General features: G+C 38.9%; 1 protein-coding gene across 3 annotated transcripts in view; it reads left to right on the top strand.

Annotated features, from left to right (window-relative positions):
• LOC115730130 (beta-amyrin 28-monooxygenase-like) overlaps positions 1-25,122 on the top strand; it is a 58,439-nt gene that overhangs the window by 13,593 nt on the left and 19,724 nt on the right. The window contains exons 1-4 of one of the 3 annotated variants that reach the window (XM_048276316.1): positions 3,209-3,255; positions 3,286-4,275; positions 4,379-4,566; positions 4,663-5,021. In XM_048276316.1, coding sequence (XP_048132273.1) covers positions 3,321-4,275; positions 4,379-4,566; positions 4,663-4,959 — 1,440 coding nt within the window. In that variant the 5' untranslated portion in view covers positions 3,209-3,255; positions 3,286-3,320 and the 3' untranslated portion in view covers positions 4,960-5,021. Of the gene's footprint in view, positions 1-3,208; positions 3,256-3,285; positions 4,276-4,378; positions 4,567-4,662; positions 5,022-25,122 lie in introns of those variants that run through there. The other 2 variants (XM_048276313.1, XM_048276314.1) reach the window with 2 other exon arrangements.

Here is a 25,122-nt window from a genome sequence, read left to right as displayed (position 1 = left end):
CTTACCTTGATTTCTCATAAAATAGATCCAAAACATTGCATCAACCGAACATAACCTTTTTGATGATATTCTTTTTTTTTTTTTTTTCATTTTATTCATTTAGTTTGATGTTTACTCTTTAATTTTCATGTATGAATGGTCATACTATTTTATCGTATTTTGGTCCAATATAATTTCATTAATATTTTGGTGCTCTTTTGCATTATCAATTAATTAAACTAACTTGATTCAACATAATACCATTGTTAACAAAATTTTGGACTAAAAAATTGTGCTGGAAATCTCGCCCCCTAAGCCGGATTCTATTAGTATTCGGCGCACACTCACAATAAAGTAAAGTGTAAAAGCAAGAAAGAGAAATTGAGACACAAAATTTTATCTTGGTTCACCTTAAACCAGGGCTACATCCAGTAGACGATTCCACTATAATTAACACTTTGCACCTCTCATTACATCACTTAATTATAAGTAAAAAAGAGTACATATAGTAGTAACTATTCATGTGCCCAAGCCCAAACTACCAATAAAAAAATGGATTTAAACTATAAAAGCCATTTGGCGACTCGAGGGTGCTGCCTACTTGACCACATAGGGAGCGGCTTCCCAGCACCCCTACCCGCTCATTGGGGAGTATGACCTCCGTGCTTTACTGTCGATGGGGAGTATAAATCACACCCAAACATATTTCTTACTCTGTCACTTATCACTCCCTGCCCATTTATGTACTTAGAATTTTAGGAGGAACAATTCAAATTAGTGGTTTGTATTCTTTATGTCAAGGAAGAAAAATATTGTATGGACTTGCTCAATTGATGAATGACGAGAGAAGCAATTTTAATGCATGTGAAAGAAAATAAACGGAAGTGATAAATCCGTACTTATAAACAAGATCCATGAAAATTTAGATTATTTGGAGCTAGAATTTAAATAAATGTGATGTTTGAGACATTAAGGGATAACTAATTTGTTATTTGGTCTTGTTAGTTTAGGAACCGTCGATAATATGACCAATGAAGAGTATAATTCATTTCAATAGTACCAATCCGGGAAAGTTACCCAATTAGTTCTAAACCTATCATACATATGTCAATTCTGTTTTCAACTTTTCAATTTTGCTATTTGAGTCCTAAACCTTTGCACAAAATACCAATGTAAACTTTTGGGCCAATTTTCATCGAGTATTCTAACATGACGGTTTTGCTATTGTCAGCCATCCAATGTGGCACACTGCCACGCTGATGATTTTTGATGAAAACAAGTCGGAAGGACTACTTGAAATTTCATGCAAAGTTTCGGGATTTAATCGATAAAAGTAAAAAATTTAGAGTTGAGTTGGTATTCGTAAATAGATTTAGGACTGATTGAATGTTCCCTTGTTCGAATCATTATTGAGTTCACATACTAGAAAAAACAACAAATGCTACTTAACTATTAGAACTCGAAAAGAATCTCTTTCCTAGGATAACAAAGGTTAGTTTTGTTTTCAACATGCCATTAAACTATATCCGTATTACACTGAATTAGATGCTCTTAATTCTCTACATTTATATTCCATGTGATTACTAGCTTCAATTCAATTATTGATGCAGACGATGACCAAAAGTATTAGAAAGATATAAAAACCTTCAGAGAGAGAGAGAGAGAGAGAGATGATTAAATTTATCCTATTAGCAGCTAATTTTTGACCATCTGCTACTATTCATTATATCACATGACCGTTTCGTACCAGTTCAACATGCCATTAAACTATGTCGGTACTACACTGAATTAGATGCTTGTTATTCTCGCGCTTTCAACATGCCATTAAACAATTAGTTCCTCTGCCCTTTCATTTGCTGGAATCTCTACATTTATATGCCATGTGATTACTGCGTTCAATTCAATTATCGATGCAGACGTAGACCAAGCGAATTTGAAAAGACATAAAAATCCTCGTCACAGAGAGAGAGAGAGAGAGAGAGAGAGAGAGAGAGAGAGAGAGAGAGAGAGAGAGAGAGAGAGAGAGAGAGGATTAATTTTGGGCATGTTTAACTTATTCTTATTATTCGACCAAAAAAAAAAACTTATTCTTATTAGCAGCGATTTTTTGACCATCTGGTACGAATTTATCACATGACCATTTCCTACTAAATTCCAGAAATAAGGAGCTAATTCTACGTCGGATGCTTCTAAACGCTTTGCACGTTTGAGACATTTCTATAGTGAAATTTATTGAAATAACCATTAGCAACATATTTATAAAGATCTTTACAAATTTTTTTTATAAAGACATGAATTTTGTCTTCATAAATGCATACATAAATGAATGAAAAAAATCCAAGAAGTCGAAAGGTGGCTTCTAGCAGCCATGTGTCAATTCAAACTTAATGTCGAACGTGATCTTCAAGCTAATTATAGACTGGACTAAACCAAAAAGATTAGATGTGGAAAAAAAGATGCTTTTTCTTCTTTTCAATTACGAAATTGCGAAATGCGACTTAGATGCATTGATTCGCGCAAAAGACGAGACAATGCAGAGATAAATCACATCCCCATCAAACAAAAGCAACACCAAAAAAACTATTTTCGTTCACCATCATTCCATGAGTGCCACATTCAACGATAGAGACCATCTTGGCGATTCCATAGCAATCCCAGTCTCCATGTCGCTTCACCAAATTGGGATTTCATCTTTTCTCTTTCAAGCGAAGGTTCGGTATCGGGTTATTCAGAGATTAGGGATTAATTAATTGAAAATTTTGAAGATTTTACATCAAATTCCTGAGGTGCATGTGCACAAAATAAGGCATTTTAGAGCAAAAATACTTATGTCCCTGGAGCGAAATATGACATGCAACGGGCATGTGGTCATAGCCCGGCGAAGATTTTTGGCTAGTGTGATGGGAGGTCAATTGAGACGAAGTCACCAACTTCACGGATTTTTTAGACAACCCGACTTTGAAATTTTCTACATTTTGGATCGAAAATTGTCTTCAGATTTTCGATGCCGACGGCCGATGTCCAAACAATATGAAATGACGTTCCTCTCTACAAATAATGAGCCAAAGAGGACCGCATCTAATCACCTTATTAAATTATATACGCACGTCACTTTTGACTTGGAAATCAAAACAACAAAAGAAGGTTCTCACTTCTCAGGGTATTGATGCTCATTTATGCTTAAGATTTCCTATATAAATGATCTCAATCCTGGTGGTTTTTCTCCACCCTGGACCTGACCCATCTTTTCTCCTCAGTATCAGTGTTTGCATTCTGAGAAGAAGAAGAAGAAGAAGAAGAAGAAGAAGAAGAAGAAGAAGAAGAAGAAGCAGAAGAAGAAGATGGATTTCTATACCCAGCTGTTTCTTTACCTCTCCATCCTCTACATCTCTCTTTACCTTCTCTTCCTCGTCTTCCGAAAGAAGTCCTCCGTCCCTAACCTGCCGCCTGGCAAAAAGGGATGGCCCATCATCGGCAAGTCCCTCGCTTTCGTCGGTGCAGCGAAGAACGGCTGCCCCGAGAAGTTCATAAACGACCGCACAGCCAAGTACTCGCCAGATGTCTTCCGTACCTCATTGCTCGGGGAGGACATGGCCGTCTTCTGCGGCGCCGCCGGCAACAAGTTCTTGTTCTCTGGCCAGAACAAGTACATCACCACCTGGTGGCCCACCTCCATGAAGAAGGTCACCATCTTCCCGGAAACCATGGAGAAGTTCAACAAGGATGACCCCAAGAAAATGCGCAGCTTCTTGCCAGAATTTCTAAAACCCGAGGCTCTCCAATGTTACATACCTATCATGGACTCCATGACTAGGGAACACATGGAGAGTGACTGGTCTCCTTACAAGGAAGTGAAGGTGTTTCCTTTGACAAAGAACTATACCTTCGCTTTGGCATGTCGCTTGTTCATGAACATCAAGGATCCGAACGTCGTGTCCAAATTCGCCGACCCATTTGCCCGTATTGCTCCGGGATTCACTTCGGTGCCGATCAATGTTCCTGGCACGCCATTCAACAGAGCAGTTGAAGGAGGAAAAGTAATAAGGCAAGAGCTTCTCAACATTATAAGACAAAGGAAGCAGGAGATTTCGGAGGGCAAAGATGCAAACGCGAGGGACTTGTTGTCTCGATTGCTAACCGAAGCAGATGACGACGGCAGTGTTTATTACGAAATGGATGTGTCCAACAAGATTATTGGACTGCTCATTGCAAGTCATGACACAACCAGTACGTCTATCACTGTAATAGTGAACTATCTCGCTTCGTTGCCCCACATCTACGAGAAAGTTTACAAAGGTAACTATCCTACTTGTACTTCCATAGACAAAAGATGGCAACATCAATATGCCTTTTCTAATGTAGTTTGCATATATTTAACTCGCATGCTTCATGTGAACAGAGCAAATGGAGATTGCAAAGTCTAAAGCCCCGGGTGAATTACTAAATTGGGATGATATTCAGAAGATGAAGTATTCTTGGAACGTGGCTTGTGAGTCAATGAGACTAACTCCACCTGCACAAGGGTCATTCAGAGAGACAATTACTGACTTTACTTTCGCCGGTTATACAATTCCAAAGGGATGGAAGGTAAACTTTTTACTTATGACCCTCTATACAACATGGTTTTTTGACGAGTCAGTAGATAGAATCCTCAAGCAATGACGATATGCATTTTTCTCGCAGACATTTTGGACGGTTTATACGACTCACAAGAACCCCAAGTACTTTCCTGATCCTGAGAAATTTGATCCCTCGAGATTCGAAGGTAATGGACCTGCACCTTTCACCTACGTGCCCTTTGGAGGCGGACCTCGCATGTGCCCTGGAAAAGAGTATGCACGGCTTGAAATACTTGTTTTCATCCACAATCTCGTGACCAAATTCAAACTCGAGAAGGCCATTCCGGATGAGAAGATCATCTACAATCCCTCGCCTGTACCGGCCAATGGCCTTCTTATTCGCCTCCAACCCCTTAACTAATAGCCTATCTTACTCACATGATCTTAAAGTCTTTTAGAGATCATATATGGATAGTCTGGTTGTACACTTTATGTATTGTTTTTGCAAGTGTAAGAATGTTTCGTCGATCAAAAATAAAATTTTCACTTAGTCCTTCCATAATATATATATTCCCTCATTAGATTTGTACGATTTTTCTTTTAGTATCTATGTCTTCCCTATATATATATATATATTTTCATTTATCTTTTTATTTCTATTGCGTTGATTTTTTTGTCTGACATTTATTCCTTATTAATATTCCTTTTTTTTTAGGAAAGTTAAGGTCTACATTGAGTAAATTACAAGTTCAAGGATGTCATTGGACATTGGGCCAAAATTTAGAGAATATTAGTATAATTTCTCACTAAAAATACTAAATAGTCGAGTGAAGCTCCCAAATGACGCTTAAACAAATCTGGTTTCTATGCATTTTGAAGGTGATGTAGAGCCAGAGCAACCCATTCTATTTCTATAGAATATCGAAATTCTATATATCCGCATCATCTTTTTGACATGTTAGGCGTAGTTGGCGTATTCGGCGGCTCCCTATTCAGTGCTATGCATGGTTCCTTGGTAGTTGCTTTCTTTGGAGAGATTGCAAAACATGGCTTGCTTGCTTGGCTGCTTTCTCTGGTGCCAGCTCTGAAATCGGAAGCCTCTATACTGGCTTGCCTGCCCGGGGTTCTTTCTCTCTAGTTGCCAATTTTCACTGCATGTGTTTCACATGTGACTCTTCGTTTGATTGCTCTTTGTAGCATGAAGTAGTACGAAAGGAGAGTAAAAGATTTTTGTTTTTTTTTTTCATTTAAAGATTGATTATCACCTGATTTGACAATGATAGAAGGATTACCAGTAATCTCATGGAAATGGACTCGATCATTAGATTCTAGATAGAGATAAGTTTCTTGATATGTATGAAGTAATTATTGCTGATAAAATGTGCATCATTCTTGTTCTCCGTCATGAATGATTCAACAGGTGATACATTAAACTCTTTCAGGGAGTCTCGCTTGATACTTGACCCTAAAATAGTTCATTTTTATACTCAATCCGGAATGATTAACAATGAGAATGCTTCATAGTTTTGGTATTTAGAAATGGCAAAAGTCGGGTAAGTCTGGACATATCTAACTTTACATAGACTCTTCATTAAAATTCGCCACCATGATAAATGTGACCAACGTAAAACCATATCTCTTTCGCCCATCTCTCTTTCTCATGCAAAAGCCACCGTGGCTGCCACCTACACCGTGACGGCCTTTTCTTCCCCTCTCTGGCAGATCTTGACGCGCACACATATTGGGTGCACGCTTTGGAGTTTTTAATTGTTTTCTTTTATCCTTTTTTTCCTTTTTTTTTTCTTCCTCCTTTCTTTTTCCACTGGCATCCGGCCATGGTGAGGCTCAAGCTCGCCAGATTCTGGTTGTCGAACCTCATCAGCCCCGTCGGATAAAGCAAGCTTGAGGCTTGCCTCGCCCCCCTCGACCGCCTCGAACACGCCCGAGAAACTTGAGCTCGCCATTGGAAATCGAAGTAGATCTAGTCGGCGTGGCGAGGCTTGGCTAGGCGAGCCCCAGCTCGAGGTCGGCAAGGCCTGGCCTTGCCTCGCCTAGTCGGCATTGGTCGAGGCCGAGCTTCGCCTCACCGAATCGGCCGAGGCGAGGCTAAGCTCGAGGTTAGGCCTCGCCTATCTCGAGTAAGTTGGAGCCTCGCTTGTGCTTGGTTGCTAGCCATTGCCGTGGTTGGCGACCACGGTGATTAGCGAGAAGAAAAAGAAAAGAAAAGAAAAAATAAATAAAATAATAAAAAATATTCAAAAATTAGAATTTTTTAAGTAGTGAAAAGGAAAAGAAATGTGGAGGCGTGGAGAGAGCAAAGATTGAAGGAGTTTTTTTTCCATATATGGAAAATGTTTTCTTTGATTAACTTATTTTTTGCAAACCAACGCCGTAAAATTGGGATAACATTTTCACGGAAGTTGTTTTTCGCGAAACAAATGAAGCCTTAGTGGGTTGTGATAGGTGAAGCATTAAATGATTTTTTGTCTTCGAATGATTTCAATAACTAAGATTTAGTAGCTGTGTTGCGACCTGCTTTCCCCTTATCAAAGATCCAGTAGGTTTACAGGTATTGGCATCAATCCATGGCTGGACTCTCCTAAGTCATACCTCACATGTCGTTGTATTTCGTTTTCATGATTAGAAAACTAAATCATTACTAGGAGTCGCCACTAGTCTCTTGAGGTCGGCTGGAAACTAATCTAGACATGAGAGTGTCGTCTCGATTCTTATGCAACCAGAGTATCTAGGTTTGGAAACTTGTTTAAGCTAATTATCTAACTAGGGCCCTTTCGATACCTAACTAGTCGATATTTCTTAAGGCGATCACGTATTCTGCTTATCATTCAAAGCATATAGGTATCTAACTAGTATAATATTTTTTTGTTATTTCGTGCAATTACTAGCTTAATTCTTAACCTAACTCTAGGAAAGCGATTAACAAGTAATTTTATCAAAATGCAGTGCTGTAAATAAACACTCAAGTATGGAAAGCAACTAACTACTAGCTGGAATGTAGACATGCAAGCCAATCCATATCAGTTGCAAACCCAAATATCAAACCGAGGATGCGATTGGGTGCACATAAATTAGACAAGACTGGATATCAGTCGACCACAATCACCAAATAGGAGTCTAAAAATACCTATTACGCTAAAACTGCAATAAAAAATTGTTTTCTAAAATTTGTCCAATTTTTTGAAATTTTGAAATTTTTTTCAATTTTTTCTACGAAAATACCAAAACCGCGCTATTTCGGGTCTACTATATGCCACGCAGAGGATCCTCAAAACAACGCCATTCGTTAGGTACAGAGACGGCGTCATTCTGCTCCATGTCCCAAACAGCCGAGACGACATTGCAAGGCCTCGGAAACCTATGGATCTGACTCGACCCGACTCAACTGACCCGGCTCGGCTGTGGAACCCCAAAACAACATCGTAGCCCATTGGCCTAAATAGTGTCGTCTGGCGACTCTACATGCTGGCCTGATACGCCGTTTTTCCTTATCGGGGCTCCAGACCCAGATCCGAACCAATTCCGACAATCGACCAGACTCCACCACCTGAAGGACGCCGTTTGAGTCTGCTTACACCAAGCTCCTCCCCCAAACGACATCTTATCGCCGCTGGCTCGACCAACCGGACCGTACCAACTTCTGCGAACCTAGTCGGACCGCCCTCCTCATTTAAACTTTCTCCTTTGTGCGCGAGACCTACAGGAGCCTATTTAGCTTCGTCGGCGCTCCGCCGGACTTTACCGTGCCCAGCCAACACTCCCACAAGCTTCGCCTGCCTTCTGCGGACCCTATGGTGCCTTCAATCGGTGGCGACAACCCCACGGAGGCTCGGGTGAAGCTCCGATGGCCTTCCCTATTCCGATCCCACATGGCCCGAGCTCACTGATCATTCCAACGCCCAAATTGGTTCAAAACAGCAACATAGGCAACCAAAGCAGCAATATAATGAGCAAACCCAACCACGAAAGTTGCAAATTAGGTCCTGATTTGGACCAAATGGCGTCAACTCAAGCAAGAGCACTCCGGTGCACAAAAACAGGGAAGGGTGACTGAGACCTTAACCGACGGAAACGAGGCCAAATCGAACTACCAAACCATCATGACAGGAATCTACGACAAGCTGACAGTCATGGGAACCATCTAGGAAGCTCGCCAGACCAGGAAAACCCCAGGTCCCAGCCCGGCGAGCCCTCGAGTTCAAAAACAGAGCGCAGAGAGAAGAGCCAAGCGAAGCTAAGCTGGCAAAGCTTAGATGGGTGACGAGCGTTGGCTGGTGCAGAAAAATATCTCCTGTGGGAGCAAGAGAACAACTCATTGTCCGGCGAGCAAACCTTTGCTTCGCCAGGGTAATGAGAGTGAAGAGAGGAGAGAAGGGGAAGAGGGAAGTGGCTCGGGCCGGGCCTGCGCATGCGCGAGTACGATATCGAGTGAAGTGGGCCTACACTCGGCCCGTGATGGAAAAGAAAGTACAAGTGGGCCTGTGCGCGCAGGCCCGTTCTCCCTTGAAGGCAACGTGCTGGCCGGGTTGCCCACGCTGATCCTGGTTGACCCGGCCCGATCGGATTCTATTTTTCACGTTTTCTTTTTGTTCTTTTTAGAAAAGTTGAATCTAATCTGTATTTTCCAAATTTGCAATAATATAAGAAAGAAGGCATATGCCAATTTTGACCTTTTTCAATTTTAAGCCTTAAAGACACAAAATAAATTAAATTTAACGGGAATCGACAAAATTAGGTGTCAACAAGCTCTACTAAGGCCAATTCAAATGATAAGTCTCTTTAATAAATTTTAACGAGGATCTAGAACAACCTCGGTCAGCACTCTCCCCCGCCGTAAATTCTTCCAACGCTATCCTATATTATCACTTATATTTTAGTCCCGCTCTAACAATTTTCTTTTTTTGATTAGGCAATCGGCAGCACAGAAATATTCATACACGTTCACCATTGGTTTACGCAGCGGGTATCTTTGGAGTTAAACCGATCCCGCTTGAGAATTAAATAATTACATGTAACTCATAGTTTTCTTGAATGCGAAAGACCTGAACCTATCCAACTTTAAAAAAAAGAGGCGAATATTAAAATATTAACACATGAATTATGTGTCTTCCATTATAATATTTTTACTCACCCACCATATAAATTCAATGATACAAGCAATTATTTTTAAATATATATATTCCAATAACAGTGTAAAATAAATGATATATCTCTTCAATCTGTTTCTGTCTATTGTCTTTGTGACCATTGACATAACACAAAATAAAAGCAAAAAAAAAAAAAAAAGAACAATTAGAGAAGAATTTTCTTACAAACACAAAATAATTTTTCGGGTCATTCCCTTGGACCGACCGAGGTTAACGTTATACAACGTTGCCTGTAGGCGCGAGGCTGGCAAGGCCGTCTAGTCCACGGCCACCGGCGAGGTGGAAGAGGAAAAAAGGTGAAAAAAAGAAAAGTAAAAAATTAAAAAAAATCAGAAAATATAAAAAGACGAAAATACCTGGTTAGGCCCTTCATTAAGACAAAGAGAGTATTTGAGGTTTTTATTTTAAATAAGGATCACTCCAGACCTTTGTTTAAGAAAATGATAATACTTTAAGCTTTTTTTTTTAATTTTCCCTCTTATATTTGAGGCGGGATTATAAATGAGTTGTTTGACATTTGATGGGATGGATTGTAAATGAGTTTAAATATACTGAACCCAGATAGTTTCACGACCTCCACATCGTCAGTTTCATCAACCCCAAGCTCCTCCTCGACTAGTTCCAGGGCAAGATCTCCTCCTCCGACGCCATCCTTCTCTTCCCCTCCTCCTCCAACATCGCCATGCCTGATGCTGTCGAGCTCACAGGCGAGGCGAAGATTGATGTAATGGCCTGATCTGGGCAGTTGAGCGCCGCTGAGGGACAGCGAGGCGATCCTGGAGTGCAAGAACCGGGACTTCTACTCTGTGCTCGTGACCTCGACAAAGGAACCAAAAACCAAAATCCGAGCTCATTTAACCCAAAGCTGCGAAATCTCAAAAGCTCCATCCATGCACCAAGCAAGCGAATAAGCCGATTTCAGAAGCCAACGTGCCAAACATCATCTATTCAAAACATACGGGTGAGACGAGAAACCTGGCGATGGAGAGTTCTTGCGCCAGAAAACGTCCTACGAAACAGGATCGCTGGTCTGCGGGGACGACGGAGATTTTCTTCCCCTTGTTCAATTTCTTCGATTCCTTCTTGCTTCTCCTTTATTTCTTGCTAGGTGCCATTGCATCCCAACTCCCACTGCTCAACTTGAAAGGGAATGGAGTCTGAAGACTGAAGATGCGAACTGGCAAATTGGTGTTCCACAGCAAGAGTCGGGTGCTCTAGAAATAAAAATTGGGGTAAAGTCTTATGGCGGAAATTCGAGGTAAGTGACTTTTTTTTTTTTTTTTTAATCACTTACTATGCTTTTTATAAATGAGCACGACTTGTTCGAGTAGAGTTAAATCGCCAGTGAAGGCTAAGCAGATGAAGGGGTCGAAGCCGGATTGCGTCACGGTTCAGAAGGAAGTGGTCGATGTGCTTGAGGTGGCGGTGGGTGACGAAGAATGAGGAGGTTCTCGAGGGTGTGGAGGTTACCCTTCTTAGAGCGGTAGGCGTTCTCAGAGGTGCAGGGAAAAGAGTAGTTGGAGCTGAACCGGAACTCATGACGATGCGGAGGATGTTGTCAAGGTCACCGCGCATGGTGAACTCGCGGAGGCAGAGAGAGACCATTGGTTGAGTATGAGATAGCGAGTAAGAGAGCCTATGTTTGGAGAACCCATTTATATTTAACCCAAAATCAAAATTCCAGTCCGTTTCATGGTTTGTGGATGGCCCAAGTTGGATTTTCACAACACTTCCACACCACAACCACCCCCCAACCCACCCACCCCCCAAAACACAACACACTAACTCAATGACCCTGTCCATGGAGCCATCCACCATTCTCCATAGCCAACAACATATGGAGAAAAAAACATTAAAAATGAATCCCGAACCCAGTATGAGTCAAGAAATTTGCATCGTAAATAAGTGGGTCAAAGCGAGTTAAATATCAATTTGTGTTGGATCATAAAGAACTATTTATGATCCGACCCAAATCATCCGTTTAAGGGGCACAAATTTACTTCATTTGTAGTCATTAAAACCCAAAAGCTAGGCCCACAATAAAATTTTCCCTCAACGGAGCCCATGACCCAAGGCCCCGAAAATCCACCAAACCCGGTCCCTTTCCGGGTCTTCCCTTTCACGCCTTCCTCCGGCGACGCAAAGGAGAAAACAATCGGGCGTGCAGGTGACGACCGAGAGTGACTCACGTGAGAATAAATCCGAATCGTAGCGAGGAGGGAGCACACGGGCAGAGCAAAGCAAAGCGATTGTCCCCTCCCTCCCTCTCTCTCTCTCTCTCTCTCTCTCTCTCTCTCTCTCTCTCTCTCTCTCCATCTTGGCGAAGAAGGAACGAGTCCTGCTCTTTCTGTTCTCGCCGTTCCGATCATACCGTGACAATCGTCAGTCGTCCTCTTATCTCGCCGGGAACTTTTTGTTTTCTCTTTGCTCACGGATTGGAACGATCGGATGCGTTGAAAATCTCGAACACTGATTGCAGCCGAGTCTACATCTTTCGTCGATTGTGGTCGAGATCTGGAGTTTCGAGGCCTTTTCGTTATGTAATGACTTCGCCCATATCGAAAAATTCCACACTACTGACTCCCGCAGTGTCTGGGCCGTGACTCAATCTCGGTTTGGCTGACGATGCTCTCGGACCCAGCTACTTATCATTGACATCTGGGTAATCAGACGTGACCCCCTCGTCGGGCGCATTCGGATTCCTCCTTTTGCTCCAATGTCTACGGGCTATTAGCAGGTATTACCAGCTGCATTGGAGATTGGCATCTGCGCTTCGTCAATCGAGATTCGATGAAAAGGGTTGTTGCTATGTTAATGACATTTACCCTTTCAATTAAAGAAAGAAACTGCAATTAACGATGATAGTTTTGATAATGCAATTGAAATATTATAGTGACTGATGATAATAATAACTCTCAATCCCGGAGTCGGGGAGAGGCAAGCAGCTGCTGTCCCATGCTTAAATCTCATCCCAATTCTTGTACACAATAATAGGAATTAATTCATTAACGAATGACGAGCAAAGCAATTTTAATAAATGTGAAAGAAAAAAAGACGGAAGTGATAAATCCATCCTTATAAATCAAGATACATGAAAATTTAGATTGTAACCAGATAGAAATAAATAAATACTGGATGAGAGAACTTTTCATTTAGGATGCATTTGTTTCATGAAAAAGTGATCGATTTGGAAAATATTTTTCAAAAAGTAATCACTTATATCGAATATAAAAAGAAAAAAGAATGAAAATTTTTATCATCGCCTATGAAAATAATCAAGTGTAGATTGTTATTGGTGATGAAAATATTTTTTATTGTCTAATTTTTATAAAAAATTTAAGCAATCATTTTTTGAAAAAATGTTTTCCAAAGCGCTTATTTTTTTGTGAAACAAAAGCACTGAATGTTTGAGAGATTAAGGACAACTCATTTGTTACGTCAGTCTTGTTAATTCAAGAACTATCCATAATACAACAAAAGAAGAGTATAACTTATTTTAATAGTACCAATATGGAAAAGTTCCCAATTAGTCATACAACTTATTGTAAATACAACAATACAATCCTAAAAACCTTCAATTTTGCCAATTAAGTACAAAATCTATGCGTGAAATTTCAATATAGTTCTCCCGGTCAATTTTTATTGACAATCACTATCGCTGGCCATTCTATGTGACACACTGTCATATAAGCGATACTCGGCCAAAAGAGGTCAGAATGACCACATTGGAATTGAACGCATAGATTTAGAACTTAAGTGGCAAAATTAAAAATGTCTAGGACTATATAGACATCCATACAATAGATTTATGAGTAATTAAACAATTTTCTCGTATCAATCATTATTGATGTCACATATTAGAAAGAATTAAAAATGTTGGCTTAACTATTAGAACTCAAAAACAATCTCTTTCCTCATAGAAGTAAGGTTAGTTCCATTTTTTTTTTTTCTCTTTTTGTTAGTGAAATGGGTTAGTTCCGCTTTCAACAAGCCATTAAACTATATCCATAACACATTGAATTAGATGCTCTTTACTCTCCATGCTTTCTTCACTTCAGCTCGTTTTCGATTGTCTTGCTTACGCGCATATATATATAAATATATATTATTCATCATATACAAAATACACGTGTTCCATATCATTTTTCAGAAAATTAAAAATAAGTGAAGCTAACCAAAGTTGATAAATATGTCTAGTGACTAGGTTGAATTCAATCACCGATGCAGACGTTGACCGGAAGAATTATAGTGGGTCTACGCAACAATGCAGAGGAATAATTAGACAAGACATAAAGAGAGAGAGAGAGAGAGTTCAATTTAATCACCGATGCAGATGTTGACCGGAAGAATTACGGTGGGTCTACGCAACAATGCAGAGGAATAATTAGACAAGACATGAAAATCTTCATCGGAGAGAGAGAGAGAGAGAGAGAGAGAGAGAGAGAGAGAGAGAGATCACCGATGCAGACGTTGACCAGAAGAATTACAGTTGGTCTATGCAACAATACAGAGGAATAATTAGACAAGACATAAAAATCTTCATCGAGAGAGAGAGAGAGAGAGAGAGAGAGAGAGAGAGAGAGTTCAATTCAATCACCGATGCGGATGTTGACCAGAAGAATTACAGTGGGTCTACGCAACAATGCGGAGGAATAATTAGACAAGACATGAAAATCTTCATCGGAGAGAGAGAGAGAGAGAGAGAGAGAGAGAGAGAGAGAGATCACCGATGCGGACGTTGACCGGAAGAATTACGGTTGGTCTATGCAACAATACAGAGGAATAATTAGACAAGACATAAAAATCTTCATCAGAGAGAGAGAGAGAGAGAGAGAGAGAGAGTTCAATTCAATCACCGATGCGGATGTTGACCGGAAGAATTACAGTGGGTCTACGCAACAATGCAGAGGAATAATTAGACAAGACATGAAAATCTTCATCGAAGAGAGAGAGAGAGAGAGAGAGATCACCGATGCGGACGTTGACCGGAAGAATTACAGTTGGTCTATGCAACAATGCAGAGGAATAATTAGACAAGACATAAAAATCTTCATCAGAGAGAGAGAGAGAGAGAGAGAGAGAGAGAGAGAGTTCAATTCAATCACCGATGCGGATGTTGACCGGAAGAATTACAGTGGGTCTACGCAACAATGCAAAGGAATAATTAGACAAGACATGAAAATCTTCATCGGAGAGAGAGAGAGAGAGAGAGAGAGAGAGAGAGAGAGAGAGAGAGAGAGTTCAAATCAATCACCGATGCGGATGTTGACCAGAAGAATTACAGTGGGTCTACGCAACAATGCAGAGGAATAATTAGACAAGACATGAAAATCTTCATCGGAGAGAGAGAGAGAGAGAGAGAGAGAGAGAGATCACCGATGCAGACGTTGACAAGAAGAATTACAGTTGGTCTATGCAACAATGCAGAGGAATAATTAGACAAGACATAAAAATCTTCATCGAGAGAGAGAGAGAGAGAGAGAGAGAGAGTTCAATTCAATCACCGATGCGGATGTTGACCAGAAGAATTATAGTGGGTCTACGCAACAATGCAAAGGAATAATTAGACAAGACATGAAAATCTTCATCGGAGAGAGAGAGAGAGAGAGAGAGAGAGAGAGAGAGAGAGAGAGAGAGAGAGAGTTCAAATCAATCACCGATGCGGATGTTGACCAGAAGAATTACAAGGGGTCTACGCAACAATGCAGAGGAATAATTAGACAAGACATGAAAATCTTCATCGGAGAGAGAGAGAGAGAGAGAGAGAGAGAGATCACCGATGCGGACGTTGACCCGAAGAATTACAGTTGGTCTATGCAACAATGCAGAGGAATAATTAGACAAGACATAAAAATCTTCATCAGAGAGAGAGAGAGAGAGAGAGAGAGAGTTCAATTCAATCACCGATGCAGGCGTTAACCAGAAGAATTATAGTGGGTCTACGCAACAATGCAGAGGAATAATTAGACAAGACATAAAAATCTTCATCGAGAGAGAGAGAGAGAGAGAGAGAGAGAGAGAGAGAGAGAGAGAGAGTTCAATTCAATCACCGATGCAGACGTTAACCGGAAGAATTACAGTGGGTCTACACAACAATGCAGAGGAATAATTAGACAAGACATAAAAATGTTCATCGGAGAGAGAGAGAGAGATGATTAATATTGTGCATGTTTATACGTGTATTCTTCCACAAAAAAAAAATACCATATGATATAACATTTGTTAAAGTTAATCCACACAAAGAATGGGAAATAATTCTTCGTCTTATCCGCGGTGAGTAATACTTGGTGCCAAGTGAGGCCACAATTTTGTCAAAGGGTTCATTCGGAAACGATCTTTGAACCCATGTGAGCACAATTAAAAAAAAAAAAAATTGATGAAACGAAAATTAGTCCTGCGCAGAATTCAAAACTGAATAACTTATTCCTAGCACCTATTGTCTGACCATCCTATTTATCACATGACCATTTGCTACTGAGTTTTAGAATAAACACCTAATTAAAATATTCGAAAAAGTTGTCGAAAAAGTCTTAAACCTATTGCATTTTTATCAATTCAATCCTAAACCTTTTAATTTTACCAATTGAGTCATAAACATTTTCATGTAGTGTCAATTAAGTCCATTCGGTCAATTTTGGTAGGAAATCACCGACGCGGATGACGAGCGTCTTACGTGGCACAACAAACAACGACGTTGACAATTTCATTAATTTTTTAATATTTTTTCGAACTTTATTTATTTTTCTTTTTTTCGTTTCTTCTGTTTGACTTCTTTACCATTTTTTCTCTTTTCTCTTTTCTTTTTCATTTTTCATTTTTTAATTTTTAATTTTTCTTTTTCCCTTTATCATTCCACCGGCCAAGCTCGGGCATTTCACCAAATTGACGAAGGCCTGCCCTAGCTAGGCGCCGGATATCTCCATCGGCCATTGACAAGACCCGGCAGAGGGAAAAAGGAGAAGAGAACAAAGAAATTAGTGAAGAAAAATAAAAGAAAAGGTAAATAAGGGAAACTGAAGGAAAAAAAAGAAAAAAGAAAACATGAAATAACAATAAAAAATAAAAAAATAAAAAAAATGAAATATTATTCAATAATGAAGCTTGTCATTTTGCGGAGTTCCTTCCACATAGTCCTTTTAGGCACCCCTAGTATACTCTGCCTGTTCATCTGCGTCGGTCACGATAACTATAGTTGATGACCATCATCAAAATAGTGAAGCGTGCTGATGACAATTGATTGGATGGGGTTCATGGAGTGATGGCCCTCCCGCCATCAGCTGATGACCCAATTGCAGTTTCTCGAACAGGGCACGCATGTTTCAGATCCATGTAAATTGATTTCGAAATTGTTCTTGACATGACTATTGACTTATTTTGGTCCTACTAGATGGCTTACTGCAAAATCAGTAATTTTTCGCCGATGCAAACCGTTGTAAAATCGGAATTTTTTACTGGTGCAAGCTTTTAGTGAATGGAGAAGTCTTATTTTGAGTGTGGGACGGCTTACAAACCTCGAAAAATGGTAGTGTTTTTTTTTTTTTGGTCGAACGAAAAATGATTGTTCAATAGAAGATTTCAACACCATGTTAAGATTAGGTGCTGCGTGTTGCGGAAATACTCCGATCCAATTAACACCGCAGGTGGATACAATTTCCTCTCCTTATTACCTGGATAGACTAGAAATTAATCTGAAAGAACAAAATTAGGCGACAGCAGGTGACTAATCTATAAACTCAAAGTATGAAATAGACATAGAACTATTGGTGGCCGGTTCGACGGAACCGCCGGTTCCAAAAAAAGGTGGAACAGGAACCGGCCCTTGAAGAGCCGGTTCCGGTTCCGGGCCGGTTCCGGTTCCGGTTCGGAACCGCCGGTTCCGGTTCCGGTTCTGAACCGCCGGTTCTAAAGCCTAATTGCTCTTTTCACCCAACTTACTTCCTTTTTTTTTTTATTTATAAAACCGGGTTGGAACCTGCCCTTAAGGGCCGGTTCCGGTTCCGGGTTGGAACCGTGGGCCCGGTCAACGGGCCGGTTCCGGGCCCACGGGTCCATTTGGCCACCTCTACATAGAACACCAAGTACGACGACTTGAGCAGGACGTTTCGGACACGTTCATTCATTGCATCCACAATTTGAGCTAAAACCGTTGAATGAAGGAACTTCTGATTGGGACGGTTGGTTTTCTTCTTATTTATTCCATGTCCATCATGGAATGTCTGAAAATTTCTTCACATTGACAAAATGACGATTAAGACATATATATTCTCGATTAGGATCGCGTATGTTTTACGCTTATGTTGACCTAAAAATTTCTTATTGGTCTTATATTTATGGGGTTAAACATCTAGAATGTACTAAAATAATTTCGACAATATGTAATTTTATTAACATCATTTCCAAAGATTATGTCCAAATATGATTTTTCAATACAAATTACCCAATTAATTGTCTCGTCCTCTTTTTTTTTTTCCTCGATATTTTGATGTGAGTGGCACAAGCAGGGCAGTCCCGTTCTTAAATCTCATGCCATTCTTCTACATTATAATAGTAATAAATGCTTCCTCTATTAAATTCAAGTTAACCAACATCCATAAAAATATATTTTCTTGTATTAGTTTTTTTTAATAAAGTAGATATATTTTAAATCTATACAATTGGCGGGAACAATGTAGTATACCACCAATAAATTGGTGTTTATATTTTAACCTATAACAAGATCTTATTCAGTTTTAAGTGTATTTAAAAATGTGAAAGTTCATAAAATAGATCCAAAATATTGCATCTATCGACCATAATCTTTTGATGATACTCTTTTTTCATTTTATTCACTTACTATTTTATCGCATTTCGGTCAAATTTATTTTCATTAAGATGTTGGAACTCTTTTGCATTATCAATCTAATAATTAAGTTCATATATAATAATACCATTGTTATAAAAATTTGGAGCTAACTAAATTTGATAAATGTGTCCGAAATCATCGGCCAAGATTTTGCTCCCTCCTCTGCCCTTCCATGTCAATCATTGATATAGACGTTGGCCAGAAGAAATGCAGTTGGTCTAGGCAATAGTGCACAAGAATAATTGCAAAAGATATAAAATTCTTCATCAGAGAGAGAAATGATTAATTTTGGGCATGTTTGTACGTGGATTTTTCCAAAATTACCATATAATATAAGGATTTATCCAAGAAAGTCCACACAAAAAATGGGAAATAATTCACCGTATTATTCACTGTGAGTAATACATGGTAGGGGTGATCGGTTCCACGGTAGGTTCCTATTATAACCGATTCATAATTTTTGGAAGAAACCTGTTTTGGAACTTACCATGTTTTTTCGGTCCGGTTTTAGGGTTAAAATCTGTTTTTCTTTTGTTCTATTTTTTGGTTTCATTTTTTTTTCTAGCAAAATAATATAAGTAGCAATGAAACGATTCTAAGTAAAAGATGAATAATAGAAATTACTATCCGCCAAAAGTAACAATCCCTAAAAAGAAAGGCGAAGGAGTGTTGTCCTATTGCTGAGTCGCGACTCCTGAGGTTAGATCTTGGGGGAAAAACACATTACAATTTAGTTTTTTAAGTCATGAAATCGGTTCCGAAATGGGTTCTATAACTGGTCCAATTTGATTTAGTTCTCGGGTGGGTATTCACTCGGAACCTAGAATCGAACCTATTCTAATCGGTCTTGAAAATCTGAAACCAGCTCATGGACCTATTTTCCAGGTCATTCGATCCGGTTTCCAGGTAAAATCGGTACTGCTGCACACCCCAAATACTTGGTGCCAACGGCCAAGTGAGACCGCAATGATATGTCTTCTTAGGAAGCTGATAATTAATATATACTACCAAGAAAATAATAATGACATTAAATTATTTGCTCTTTCTCGAAGGGTTCCTTGTGAAACGATCGATGAACCCACGTGAGCACAATTCAAACTTAAAATAATGATAAAACGACAATTAGTCCTGCACAAAATTCAAAAATGAACAACTTATTACCATGAGCCCCTATTTTTTGACCATCCTATCTATCACATGGCCATTTGCTTTCTAAGTTTTAGAGATAAAAGACCTAATTTAACATATTGTGTCGCATATCAAATCCTTTACATTTTCCAATTGTAGCGAGAGTAACATCTGTGTGGGATGCCTTTAAACGCTTCCAACGCCCGAGATATTTTTATAGAGAAATTTATTTAATTAGTCATTAGCGTTGCATATGATGAATTTCCCTTTTCCTAAATACATACATAAATAAATTTAAGAGTGCCTAAAAAGTCATAAGGTGGCTTCTAGCAGCCGGGGGTCAATTCAACCTTAATGTCCAGCGTGATCTTCAAGCTGATCATGGACTGGACCACCAAGAAGATTAGGTAAATAAAAATAATATTACTGAAAAGATTCTTTTTTGTCTTTCACTCTGCGTGGACCCCACGAACCATGATGGCACGATTTGCAATTACAGAAAATACACGCGGATACTACTTGCTATTACAAAATGCTACTTAGATGCATTTATTCGTTCGAAAGGAGAAAAAAAAAAAAAAAAAAGCTATTTCGCATACCATCATTCCATCAGTGTCACATTCAACAATTACAACCACTTTATCGATGCAATGGCCATCCTATTGCGGCCCCACTCTCCATGTCGCTGAACAAGTTGGGATTTCATCGTCTCTCTTTCGAGAGAAGGATTCGTATCGAGTGATTCGGAAATTGAGATTTAATTAATTGAAAAAATTATAGGTTTTGTATCAAATTCCTACGCACATGAGGTGCATGTGCTCAAATAAGACATTTTGGAACAAAAATAGATTTTGCCCGTGGTGCGGGGCATGTGGCACGTGACAAGCAAGTGGTCATAGTCCGGCCAAGTTTTTTGCCCAGTGTGATGGGAGGTTAATTGAGACGAAACCACCAACTTCAGGGGTTTTTCGAGACAAACCCGACTTTGGGGCACTTTGACAAAATTGCCGCACCTAAGAGAGTTTTCTGAAACTTTGCACTTTTTGGGTTTGAAAAGTTTTTATGTTGACGCCAGATCTCCGAACAACACGAAATGACGTTCCTCTCCACGACCAATGAGCTAAAAGTGGACCGTATCTGGTGAAATTTCTTATGCACGTCACTTTATTTTTTTTCAAAAGTAACATGTCATTTCATTAGCATACAAAAGAGAAATATCATCATCCAACTACCAATCAAAATATATCCTAGATAACTTCAAAATAAAATAAGCTCTAAATAATAAGAAAAATCATCAAAATAAGGTTATGAATTACATGCTCAATGATCACATCTATTACTTCTCACACTATAATCGGCAATTGATCGCCGAATCGTCTTTAATAATAAGCACACACCGAGAACTCCATCTATTGCTAGGCTTTGCCTTTCGGCGATTCGGGCTAGTTTTGGCATTCCCCGAGACCATCATCTAGCAAAGTAGAAAGATTAAATGAATATAAATTTGACACAAGCGAAACCTTCACAAAACTCTTCCGATCTCCTTAGAAACTATACTTATTCACCAACGAAATCGGAGGATAGCGAAATGCCAAAAACATACCTGCATAAAATTCTAAATTTAAGCTAGATCGAGATAGAAATCTCTCAAAAATGAGAGAAATTTTTTTCAGATTTAAGCTAAATCGAAAAAAAAAAAAAACTTTCTAAACGGAAGTAAAGTAAGAAAAAGTGAAAAGGGCGACGAAGGGGAAAGTTGCACGTCAATTTTGACTTGTAATTCAAAACAACAACCACAAAAGGTCCTCGGGGTAATGATGCTCATTTATGCTTAAGATTTCCTAGGTTATTAGTGTATAAATATGTAACAACATAATAGCCGTATTACAAACAAAATATTACGATATAGATCACATTTTAGTCGATAAAGCAAATTCTCTCAATTTATCTCGTTTCGTACATCTAAAATAGTACTTAGGAACAATTAATGGAGAGTGGATCTAATCCAAGGTGGTCAAGTTTATGTCTATTACTTTGTGCAAATAAATGCAAATTACCCAATCCACACGTTATAAACAATTAACAGGTATTCCTGTCAGTCTTGTTATTTTATTTTCAATTAGGGTTGTACGAGGTTATCCGAATTACGCTCATAGACCGGGAAAATTGTAAAAAAAAAAAAAGTCCTAAATCTATTGCATTTTTGCCATTTCACACCTAAATATTTTAACTTTGTTAATTCAGTCCTAAATCTTTTACTTTTGTGTCAATTCAATCTTAAATCTTTTTTATGCTAATTCAGTCCATCTTATCGACTTTGTTCTCACGGCGTTGATGTGGATACCGGCCGGCACTTACATGTGCAAATTTAATAATATTTTAATACTCTTATTAAATTTTTTTTCTACTTTCTCTCTCATTATTTCACTCTCTTCCTCTACCGTGCAGTTTCTTTTTTTTTTTCTTCTTTTTTCCATTTTCTCTCTCATGATTTCTCTCTTCTCCTCCACTGTGCAGATACCTAGCATGAAGAAGAACAGGAAGGAAGGAGAGGGAATCGATTGCCGCCGGTGCTGCTGTGTCGCCCTGATCCGGCCTTTTCTTTCCTTCTTCCTCCAGCACTAGCGAGGCATGACCTCGCCCGGCCATGGTGGCGTGTGACCTCGCCAAGCCGTAACCGAGCGACATGGTGGCAGAATCGATTCCCCTCTTTTCTACATGTTCTTCTTTAGGCGAGCGAACTACATGTAGGAAGAGGAGAGAGACCTCCCCTAGCAACGACGAGGCTCGCCCCCGCCGTAGTTGGGGGGCGACAGGTGGCGGCAATCGATTCGCTCTCCTTTCTTCTTGTTCTTCTTCACACAAGGGATCTGCACGATTTTCTTCTTGTTCTTATTCATACGATGGATTTGCGCGGTGGAGGAGGAAAGAGAAACATGAGAGAGAAAATGAAAAAAAAGACAAATAATTCGGAAAAATTAAAATGTCATTTAAAATTGTCTAGTCAGCACCGGCCGGCCGAAGCTGGTCGGAAGAACTGAATTGTTACAAATGAAAATGATTTAGGATTGAATTGGCACAAAAAAATATTTAGGATTGAATTGACACAAATGCAAAATATTTAGGAGCAAAACTAAAAGGTTTACAATTGAATCGGCAAAAGTGCAACACGTTTACGATTTTTTTGATAATTTTAGTTCCGTAGATGAAATAAACACAGCAAAAACAAAGCATAAGGCGGTTGTTGCAAAAGAATGTCAAGTGATGCACGAATTCAAGTGCAAAATAACGAAGGATGCAAGCAAATTTCAAAATGCACGAGACATGATATACGTGAAAATTCCAAAACGGGAAAAATCACTGGAAGGGAGAGTGGTTTCATTACCTGTAATAGTCAAGTACTAGAGTACAACTCACAGACCTAAAAATCTAACAAGAAAAATTGTGGAAAAAAGAAAAAGGGCAGAATATGGAGGCAAGCATGACAATCTAACATGTGACATATCCATTTTATAGCCCCTTCTAGAAAACTCTAAAATAAAAGTGCATGGTCCAAAATATTCTTAACACTAATTTGAAAGCCAAAACTCAACGTGGTTGGATATGGTCATTAATGGACGATAGAAATGTTTATGTCATTCCAACTTAGTAAACATGGAATCAAAGTTTTCGGACATTGCCAATCTTTTCATGAGAAATTATGGCAAGGTTGAAGTCGTAGAATCAAAGTCAAGATTGATGACTGTGACATCTCTCCTTCTAACTTTGTATCATGATCGTTTCCCATCCCCAAATCTGTGCAGCCATGGATGCCATATAATAGTCTCGTCAAATATCTAGTGGCTGGTGGGGGCGAGCTTCGTCTGAGGTCGGCGAGTCACGGACCCTCACCTTTGCCCGATTGCTGGATCTCGATGACTAGCTAGAGAAAGAAGAAGATAGGAAAAAAATAAAGAATTTTTTTTTTACAAAATTGCGATATTATTAAAAATTACCACATCAGCGGTTTCCAATCAAAATTAGCTGAATAGGCTTAATTTGCACAAATACAAAAGGTTTAGAACTGAATTGATATTAATGTAAAAGTTTTAGAACTGAATTAGCAAAAAAAAAAAAAGTTTAGGAATGAATTGACACAATTACAATATGTTTAAGATTTTTTTTGTAATTTTCCTCTAATATTATTTGGGCATATATTGAACTGAATTAAATGGAGAAGTGGTCAAAGCACACAAATCACCCTCTATCAATATATTTAGTACTTAAAAAATCCGTCAAATTAGACAAAATGCGTGGTGACCTTAATCCCATCATCTCCTATACATATGACCCCAATCCCGGGGGTTTTCTCCATCCTCGACCTCATAAAATTTCTACTGCTTTCAAATACAATTTCAAAGAGATCCTTTTTTATGTTAATGGTGACTTAAATTTCAACGAGTCCAACTCGATTATCGACCTGATCCGATCGTTCTTTTCTTTCTTTCTTTTTTTTCTAATTGGGTAGATCAGTACATATCTAACTTTACATAGGCCAGCAGGAGAAATATCGACACAAGATAAATATGACTAATATTAGGAGATATCTCTACACCCCTGTCTCTCTCTCATGCCCTATCCCACTCTCCCTCCAAAAATTAAACAAAGGCAACACCCATTTTGAGAAAAGACGCTCAATTTTATCTGTATTCTAAGGATAAGTTTTTTTTATTTTATTACAGTGGTAATATGACGACCAGCAGAACCTAATAAACTTTGGGGAGTAAAAGATTCATATTAGGAAACTAAGTAAACAGATATAAACCCAACTTTCTATTTTTTAATCTTTCTTGGGTCTTCAAGTTTGAATGCCGTTTCAGTCATAACATGGAGATTGGTAAGTTTTTTTTTTTTTTTGGGTCGGAGGAGATTAGTAAGTTTTTCTTTTTCGACCAAAAAAACCTACTAATCTCCTCTGACCAAAAAAACAAAAAAATTTCTAAGATTGAGCTGATATGCATTCAGAAAATAAAATTCAAAAGGTCACTGTAACCACGTGTCCATCAAGTGGAGACGTTGTGCACAGTCCGCATTTATGGGAGTTACTGGCTGTTCTGATAGTTTACACAAATTATTAATTAAAAGTTACCAACCTATTAAAATATTCACTACTTTATATCCGTTTGGTTGTATTTTCTTCTTTGTACATAAGTTTTCACTTTAATGAAGTTGCATTAGTTTAGTAAAAGTACTATCGAATGTTCTTCAAACATTATACTTCAGTTTTCTAATGTACTTTAAACCTAATCACACTACTCATAGGAGAGAGTTTTCACATTTATTCTATTCAAAAAGTAATTGCGGTGTATTTAATTATCTCACCACTTAGGATTGGCATAATTGGTTGTGATAAGGAATTTCCAGCTTAAGAACTGAAATCACATGCTCAAATGCTGTTAATTACGTGCAA

This window comes from Rhodamnia argentea, chromosome 3, assembly GCF_020921035.1.
Source record: "Rhodamnia argentea isolate NSW1041297 chromosome 3, ASM2092103v1, whole genome shotgun sequence".
In the NCBI taxonomy this organism is placed as follows: Eukaryota; Viridiplantae; Streptophyta; class Magnoliopsida; order Myrtales; family Myrtaceae; genus Rhodamnia; species Rhodamnia argentea.
Note: the sequence above shows the minus strand (reverse complement) of the source record. Positions and strands in the feature narration are given on the sequence as shown.